General features: G+C 44.9%; 1 protein-coding gene across 3 annotated transcripts in view; it reads right to left on the reverse strand.

Moving 5' to 3' along the window:
• VCL (vinculin) overlaps window positions 1-8,348 on the reverse strand; it is a 66,624-nt gene extending 58,276 nt beyond the window's left edge. The window contains exon 1 of one of the 3 annotated variants that reach the window (XM_049810302.1): window positions 8,281-8,348. Coding sequence is in view for 2 of the 3 variants with exons in the window: in XM_049810304.1 (XP_049666261.1) it covers window positions 7,654-7,821 (168 nt within the window). In the remaining variant the exon portion in view is untranslated. Of the gene's footprint in view, window positions 1-7,653; window positions 8,100-8,280 lie in introns of those variants that run through there. The other 2 variants (XM_049810304.1, XM_049810301.1) reach the window with 2 other exon arrangements.
• Between the last annotated feature and the right edge of the window lie 1,328 nt (window positions 8,349-9,676).

Genomic DNA, 9,676 nt, shown 5'->3' on the forward strand with positions numbered 1-9,676 from the left:
ATTTCATCTCTCCATGCAGCAAGTCATCTTGTATTCACAAAGTGTTTTCTGAAATGCAGGTAGTTGCAATAACCACTCATCTGTGGTGTATTTCCATGCATCAACACAAATTGCTACTTTAGACTCCAATCACAGAACACTATTTAGGGTTAATTCTCTCTTGCCTGTTGTCATAAAAATTAAGGAAGAAATTATACAATTAAATTTTACAATTCGTTTAGTGGATTCACTTCTAACAGTTATATAGCTATAAAAAAGATACTGTACTGTTCAAATGAGTTAACAACAGTGCTCCTTAGTAAGAGGTCCTATTGCTGTGTTTAAAGATAAATGCCAGGAAGGTTATAATTTTGCAGGAATTAAGAAACATGGCCACAGAGGCAAGTCCTGTATCAAGAACTCCTTCTCAACATAGTGATAGAATAGAATTTGTGTCACTAAAGAAAAAAAAAAAACACAACGAAAACACCACATTACATTGCAACATTTCTTAAGGTATAGTTTGCCAGTCTGACTTACTTTTCAGAGTGAGAAATGGCAGGAGATTGATATTACTAACAGTAATATCAATTCGACTTCATATTTGAGGTGAAAAAAATGTAAAGCCAGTAAGACTTAGTAAAACAATGCAGTCACAAACAAAAGCTTAGGAACACCACATACAAGCTATGCAACAGAGAAGTATGGATAAAAAGCTAGTCTTAACTATACATGAAGCCACTACCAAAATTAAGCAGTACGCAAGGCAAAGGCTGACTAGGACTGGCCTATTGTCTCCTTTGGAAAAGTAATTGGGAAAAAAGTGTCATTTGGCTTTTAAGAATTCTAGCAGATTTGGAACAAGAAACATAGCTTAGCATTTACAACAACCGGTTAATGATCTCAGGCATTATTTCCAGTAACTAGCATTAATACAACATTTGCTAACACATCTTTAAAACCACCTTTAACACACAAACCCCCCACCCCCAAGTCCTCTCAAAGACTTGCTCCATCAATCCAAATTTCAAGAGGTAGACACCTGTAAGTTACCCCACTTGTGTCCTGAAGCTACACATTTCTAAGTGTAAAACATACTGAACCATATCTTATTTGGTTCATTGTTTTATTAAACTCTGTAAAAGGAATTCCATGTCTACAGTCCAATACCACTACATAGAGAAAAGTAACTTCTTGTTTCAAAGCACAAAGCAAAAGTTAATGACATTCTAAAGTTACAAATAGTCAGAAACAAGAATAAATCACTAAACATTGGCCCTTAATATGGATTTAACAACTCCTCCCTCACTGGTGTAATTCACTTATGCAGCAGAAATCATATGTTAAGTTTTCCAAAGCAGGAGTGGTATACACCATATTGTTGGCATATGGAATTTCTTAGTCTGACTGCCACTTTAAGGTTATCCATTCCACAATAACGTTCTCATTTTTTATGCCCAAAAAGCAACCTGCATGTGATTACTAATGGAGGCATTCACCATCTCTATGCACACTTAAAGGAACAGAGAACAAATGATTCCTTTTAAAGCTGATGGAAGAGACTGGTATAAATTAACTTCCAAACATAATACAGAACAAAAATATTTTCCATTCAAATTGGAAGCTGATTTATCACTTATGTAAAGATAATTCCTAACAGATAAAAGCAAGAAAAAAAGTTTATGATTTGATTTTGTTATTACAAAGTTGCTTTGTCTCATTAGTCATTAATCACTTTTCACCCTGTCCCTCCCATGCACACACCCTAATGGGTTTTATCCACTTTCTCAGAGCATATGGCCACAGTTTCCACAATATGGTAAGTTATACCTAAAGAAATTTCAGGTAGTAGAATGTTGTATTTCAAAAAAGAAGGAAATTTTTATTATTTAAAAAACACTCTTCTAACACTAATCACAAGTTTCTACTACACATAGGCAAGACCTAGAAACCTATAATGAAAAGCCTTACTCGGAGATCATCAGGGCTCTTCTAGTACTCTGATTGTCACAAAGTTCTGAGTTCTGTAGAGTTCAGACGAGCTGCTGTAAGAACTCATTTCTTCCAGCTCAAAGATATTCCAATACAATAAACTGGAGATAGGGGGGTGCAGATCTATACATATCCCATGGCAAGTTACAAACATCAAGAAAAAACTTCAGAAAGTTACTACAAACCCTTGAGAAACATCTTTTGTGCTATGAAAATTCTGCAAGGAAAAAGCTTATCTTTTTCCTTTCTTCTCCATCCTTTTCCAAGATACATAAATATAAGTATCGCAAACTAATTTTTCTCTCAAAAAAAGAGAAACACTAAGCTGTACTCAACAGCTCACTCTTCTCTCGTGTACCCTGAGATACAGGCAAGTCAGCTATGCCAGGAGAAAACTTAGGGATGAGGAAGCTGTTTTACCACCCACTCTCCACAACAATCAGACCATTTCTCCTCACTCTAAGTGTTTAGCCATGTGCTTGACTTTTGCTGCTGCAATTGTGACAAGTATTTCAAGGCAGGCAGTATTTTTCAAAAATTCATTTATATAGACAATTTCCAAGCTGGTGGTTTTCAGGTGTTGATAGGCAATTCACAGCCTGTCCAGGGAAAATGCACAGCCCTTTCTGCATGCCACTACAACCCCAGGCAACTTCACAATTGACAGAGGCCCATGGATATACACCCAGAACATGTTGATTACTTCAGGTGATTACTACTTCTTCATCTACTAGGATGAGATAGGACAGCTGCTACAGCTACACTAAATGCAACTCTACCACAGTTGAGGTTTGGGTTTTTTTGTTCAGTCTGTTTTAAACTTTATGTCACTGCCTAAGTACTGGTATAATTTTACCTGTTTTGAGAGTACATAAGTGATAAATCAGTTGTACTTGGATGGGGTGGTTTTCAGCTGGTGGTAAAGAGACTGACCTCACAACTTTCGGAAGTGACAAACCTATGACACGAATAACTGTTTGACCTAGTGCTATAGGGTGTTCTACTCAAGTACGATCTCCAGTTAAGCTTAATTTTACTCCAGACTGCATTTATTTACTTTTAAAGATAGTGCTTGGCCCTGCTCTACTTAAAGAAAACAGCTGATAGACCATGAGTACAAGACAGTATATTTATATGCTAAGAAACCCTTACTGGTGATTAGCCTGACCTGCTAGTTGTGGTTAGTGACTGAGATGCAGAAAGATGTCAGTATAGCTTCATAAGCCCCCAAATCTCAGTAGGTAAAGGCATATCACAGCATCCACCAAGAATACATTCTTGAGAAATGTGATAGTTAATTTTGAGAGTTAAAGCAATTTTTCCCCATAAAAAAGAATGTAATAGAAATTGGATGATGCATGTAGAGACTTATGAAACATAGATTCAAATACAAAAGGACAGCACCTGTAGCATGGAGGATGGAAAGGCAGAAGCTGCATCATCAGCTAGACAATTGCTGGCTTTTCAGAGCAGGTCTCTGTTCCAAAAGATCTCAGCCACTTCATTTGTGACCATGTCTTAAATCTTTCATTATGACAATTTCATACCAGTGTCACTTTCCTCAGATGGCTCAAGCTCAGTCAAAATTAAGAACAGAAAAACAGGGTAATGATCAGGCACTTGGTCTCAAGTAAAGCAGGTCAGATCTTTCAGAGCACGGACATGGTTCAACAACCCAGCCTCTGAAAAGCCAACATCTCCTTGAGTTGCTGATCCTGCTCCAGTATTTAAATTATATGTACTCCTTAAGTCCCTTCTCAGGTCCCCCTCTTATCACCTTAATACTCATGCACAGGATTACTTCCCTATCTGCCAAACTCAGCAGCTTCACCCATGGTAGTGTTTGTATTTGGCAGAGCAGAAGCAACACTGCTGTGAAGCAGTTCTGTACAAAACAGTGGAGAGAAGTGATAAGAGTGGGCTATGCCTGTACTGACAGAAAGCCAGAACCCATACAAGGCAGTAAGTGAATGGAGTTTAAAATGGCAGAGTAGAATTTGCTTTCTCTGTTTGGCAGTAATATAACATTACCCTGAACATAAATGCTTGTAAATTCACTACTGGCTAGTAGAGATTTTTTCTCCCCCATGAAATGAAGTTATTTATATAATGTGTGTGATAGGTTTAAGTTTTCTTCATCATTATTAGTCATCTCTGATAGAAATCCCTCTTTTTAAAGAGAGGCTAATAGTTGGATGAATGTTTTATTAAAAATTAGAAAACCACCATACAGTTCACAACCTCCCAGCAAAGTTTGACCAGTCAGAATTCAGAATTTCATTTCACTGCCCACTAATAGAGTATTTAGCAAGCTCCAAATTATTCCTTGCCTGTTGGGCTTGACTATTTCCTCCCCCCAACCAACTCTGTTGTCTTACAGTGTTAAATCTTTAGCTACAAGGAATACCAAACTAAACCCCAACCCTCACATAAGAGGCACACATCCACTCCAAGTATCAGACAATAAAAACATTAAGATCTCTGTTAAAAAAGAACTGATTTAGTACATTAATAATCTTGTGATATTAATATGAAGCCTCTCCCTCAAACTCTTGGCTCCAGTCAAAGGTTACTTTTGTGCAAAAAAGCTTCTGCTGCTCAACTCTACGTGCAAAGGTATTTTGCATGTGGGCAGCACTTACCTTATCTCACAGTTAAGAAATTTCACCAGATTACTTCAAAACAATTTGAGTATTGTTCTGCAAAAGCTATCCCCTAACATGAATATTCAAGACAGTAGAATCAAACTGCAACATATTGGGAACTAATACAGAAAAGCAGAATACCGAGTCTTTGGTATTTACCATGGGAAAGAGACTAACTTTTAAAGATTTACTTATTTCATTCACTTCAACAATGACTCGGACTACGTCTTACCTAGGATTACTTTACAATTAGGTTCTGACAGGGAAGCATCCCTAAAGTAGGTCGTCTTGGGTGTGCAAACCCATGAAACTTAAGGTGGCTTCAGACAAACTTAAAATACAGCACATGCATTTCTGACAGAAAATATAGAAATGCATGCTGAATGGCAAACCGAAGGAAAATTTCTCATATAGAGGTCTATAGTCAAGTTATGTAGGACTCCCTTTTAACTCATCCAGTAGTCTTACTTTAAGTCTCTCATATCTATCAAACTCTGTTCACTCTTGGATATAGTGTATTGTGTTAACTCCATCTCAGGAACATCAACAAAATAAACTTTTCTTAAGTTACTGCACATGACTCCTTCCTCAGTGATTTTCTCATTTCCTAGCCCATTTCCCCACACAGCACATCTCCTAGGCCTTGCAGAAGAATGGGTCTCAGCACTTCAACTATTGTTACCAGCAGTTACTTACAGATGCAATAGTTAACATTAATTAAACATAACACGTTCCAAACTATGGAGTCCTTTACTGGGGAGCTAGAGAACAGTACTGTTGTGTGTAACAAATTATCAGTGAAAAACTTCTCTGCTGGTCAATATTTCCTGTCACATACACTTTGTGATACTCACACTACATGAAGAACCCTGAGCAGACAGGAAGCAACACAAAGAGCCAGCAACTACATTACTGTCCTGGTTATACTGGCAATTCCATCTTTGCTGTCACCTGTGAAGCCACCAGAAGGCTCGCAATTAGATAACCTGTCTGCACAAATATCCCTGCTTCTGTGAAACTGCAGTTTCACATATCACCTTTACACTTCAGAATGATGCACTGAAAACACAGCTCCAGATAGGAAACTGAACTTTATTCCTGTATTTTTCCTAGTATAGTCAAAGCTGTATTCTACCAGATCAGGGCATCTTCCTTGTAAGTACCACCTCAGATTACATCACTTCTGTTTGCTCTTTGTGAATTAATACAAAAAAAGAATTCAACATTTTTTCGTTCTATCTAGCTAGCAGGCAAGAAAAGAAAACCAGAGGCTTCCAAAACAGTCCAAAATGCTGGCAACAGCAAGCTGCAGAAAGAAACTAATTCTGTTTCTGCATTTCTCTAATAAATGCTACTTTATCAGATCAGGTTTCTTTCAAGAGGAAGGGGTGGGGGGAACAGTCACACAATCCAGCCATACAGGCTAAGCTCAGAGAGGCAAAGCATTATTCTAAAGTCTTCCTTTCAAGGAAAAGTATTTCATACACTCAGGCTTCATACCCTTACAGCCAATATACCTATTACATCAGTTCATCACTGCAGACCAATTGTTTTTCATAAAAACAAGAGTTTCAGCTGAAGTCAGCAAGAAGTACAAGTATTCCAGACAGTACATCCTCTAAAATTCATTAAGTCATGGGGACCGAGAGTTGTAGTTACACTGTAGTAAACTGCAAAACCTCAAAGTGGCAAGTTATTCTAGCAGTAGCAAGTACTACAAGCCGAAATCTGATAAACACATTACATATATTAGTCACCTTGACAGCTTCTTATGCCCCCAAGCCTCGTGATTTCAGTGCATTAATACATCAGTTAACAGTGACACATTATTTTAACTATATGTAACTGTTTGATTTTAAGGTATAAGTTTGCTGGCAAAAATTAACTCAGAGTATCTGCAAATGAACTTAACAGAAGTGCAAGGTAAATATTACCAGGTAATTCTTAATGAAATAGAGAAGTATGCAACATTGCAGTGCTTTCTGTATCAAACAAGACACTTCTGCCCTGCAAGTTTGCTATTCTTCTGATGCAGTTGGTTATAAAAGTACTAATATAACTAAAACATTTCAAATGTATTTAGTCACTTGCACTTCTCAGACTGAAATGCCTATATTGCAAATACTCGGATCTTAAAGAGACACGCTACCTATAGCTGCTTTCAAAAAGACGAGAGATCCAAGCCGATTTTCAGCCCCCTTTAGCTTCCCATAAGCAAACTGTTAACTCACACTCGAGGCTATGTAACAAACAAAACAAATTACAACTCCAAACTTTGCCTAGAAGCCACAGGTCTGTCTCTCCTCGACTCCCACACTGATAACGAACTGCCAGCCTTCACCGATATAAAAATCATTATCAAATACCTGGGAGGTTTAGGGTTGGGGTTTTTTTTTTTTAGGACAGGATCACACCAAGTAAGCGTTTTGCCTTTTATAGTGCATACACTTAAAACAGGAGTTTCCAACACAACAACAAACCACACAGCGTATCAGAGACATGTGTGAGGCGTTTCAGGGTGCACTCTGCACGAAGAGGATAGGACGGTACAAACAGCAACAATTACAGCCCTTCACTGCGCTTCAGCGTGATGCTGTCCCTCAGGCGGGGAAAAGGCGGACTTTTTCAGTCACGAAGACAGCGAACAACTCGCTGTTCCGGACAACTCGTTCCTCTGCAGAACGGCTCGCCGAGCTCCTTCGCCGGCCGGGGCGGGAACAGCCGAAGGCGGCTTCCAGATAGGAGCCGCAGAGGTCCAGAAAGCCTCCCAACTTAACCCCTTCCCGGCCCCCGCCTCCACACGGTACCTCCCTAGCGGCGGCAGCGCCGGGGAAGCCGCTTCGTTACGGGGCGCCGGTCGGGCAGCCAACGGCCGGCGCGGGGAGCGGGAGGGGGGAGGGGAGCCCGGCGCACCTGTACGCGACAGGCCGGGGCGGGCGGCGGGCTCCGCGGCCGCGGGACCATGAAGTTGGCCGCGGCGGCCAAAGTTGCTCCCGTGAGGAGGAGCGGAGGAGGCGGGCCGGCCGCCGCTACTCACCCGCACCAGGTTGCTGACAGCGGCCTGCACGGCCGATACGGGGGCGGTGAGGTCTGGAATGGCCTTGCCGTCCACCTCTCCCTCCTCGTGCATGATGACCAGGTGGGAGATCTGCTGGGCCACCGGCTCCAGGATGCTCTCGATGGTACGCGTGTGGAAGACGGGCATGGCGGCGGCGGGGCGGGGGGGAGGGCTGGGGCCCGAAGTCCGCACAAACTCCTAGCAAACTCTGTCCCTGCGGGCTGGCGCCCCACAGAGAAATCCGCGGCCTCCGCGCAAGGAGAAGAATAAGGAAGAAGAGGAAAACAAACGACCCACTCAGACCTCCCTCCCCTCGCTCCTCAACGGATCGCGGCAGCCTAGAGAAACGGCTCGCGGAGGCGGGATTCGAACACGCTGCCCTCCTGCTTCTCCCTGGCAGCACCCACCCTGCACTGGCACAGCTCTTTACCCAGGCGGCGGCTTTTCAACAACCACAACCTACCCCTCCCACGCCTCCCCGCCCCCTCGGCCACCCTTGCCCAATAGCTGAAGGGGGACCGCCGCTCCCAGTGGCGCAGTGCCACGTCCATCAACATTCCAGTGCTTCCCTCCCCCTCCGTCCCCCGCCTTTCCCGCACCACCCACCTTGCCATCCAAGCTTGGTTGCGCGGGCGCTGGTTTCCCAGCGTTGAGATGACGTCAGACATTCTGGTGTCCATATAAGGAGACGATTAAAGCCAGGAGGACGGCTGAGGGAACAGGGCATGAGGCGGGCGGTGGCGGGATTCCTGCGCCCCGCCCCCCTCGCGGCAGAAGTTTGCTCTGTTGGGTTGAGATGGGGCCGCCCGGCAGGGTGCGTGTGGCCGGCTGTAACTGGGGAGGGGGCGTCCCTCGCCCGCTGCCCCTATCCTTCGCCGCTGTTTCGGGCGGCTTCTTGCGAGGAGCGCTCCTCACGCCGCTGGCGCGACCTGTTCCCCGCCCCCGCGGCGGCTGCCGCCCTGAGGCTGTCCCCACAGCCCTCTCCGCAGAGCGCCCGCAGCCGCCCCGGCCCGCCCCGGGCGCGGTCCCAACCGCTTCCGCTCTTCCCCCGCCCGAAAAGAAGTGGCGGGAAGCGGCGGAGGCCGCTGCGTGGCGACCGCTTCCCGCCCGCGCCCCCCGCCTGAGGCGGGAAGGGGTGCCCCGGCCGCCCCGCTCCCCGCCGGCCGCCCCTCTGAGGCTGAGGGGACGCGGACGGACGGCGGCTGCCGCTGCCGCGCTCCGTCGGGAGAGCTGTTTAGGCGGCCTGCTGCCGGGGGTCAGTGCCGGGCGGTGGCGGGGCGGGCCGGGCGCGCCGAGTCGGGGGAGAGGGTTTTTACTGTTATAACCCCCGGTGATAACAGCGGCACGGGCGGGGGACCTCGTTTAAATACATTTAGGTGAGCGACGTGGTTTTGGGGGAAGGAATACCAACCGTAGCCGGCGGGTAACATAAATTCCCGCTTTCCTGTAGCGCTCACGTTGGAGTACGGCTGCCGGCGGCTGCTCCGCCGGGGGTGAGGTGCCATGGCCCCGCGGCTCGGTAGCGGCGGGCGGCCTGCCGTCGCCGGCTCTCCACCTGCCGCCAGCCGTCGGCGGCCCGCTGTCCCCCGCCTTAAGGCGTCGTTATTTAGGAGCGTGCTGTCCTGAGGCTCCTAATGCCATTGCTAGCCTTCATAAAACTTGGGGTGTGAGCTCATACAGAATGCTACGTTGCCCGCGCTCTGCCGCTGCCTGGGCAGTGCCTTTTGTGGCACTGGGAGTACTCATGGTAATAAAATAAAGCGTGTGAGTAAAGGGTTGCAGGGTTGCGGTCTGTACTTCTTCCTTTCCTTGATAACGTGAGCGCAGAATTAGATTTGGAAAATTATTACTGGCTTTTAGGTGTTTTTCTCTTTGTGCTGGTGCTGCTATTTTAAGCTGTAAATGAATGTTCCTGTCAGACTAGCTTTTGCTCCTAAATGTTTCAGAGCAAACAGTATGTTTTCTGTGCAGTGTTTGAACACAGCTGGTCCTAACAGCAGAC

Source organism: Accipiter gentilis, chromosome 9 (genome assembly GCF_929443795.1).
Source record: "Accipiter gentilis chromosome 9, bAccGen1.1, whole genome shotgun sequence".
In the NCBI taxonomy this organism is placed as follows: Eukaryota; Metazoa; Chordata; class Aves; order Accipitriformes; family Accipitridae; genus Astur; species Astur gentilis.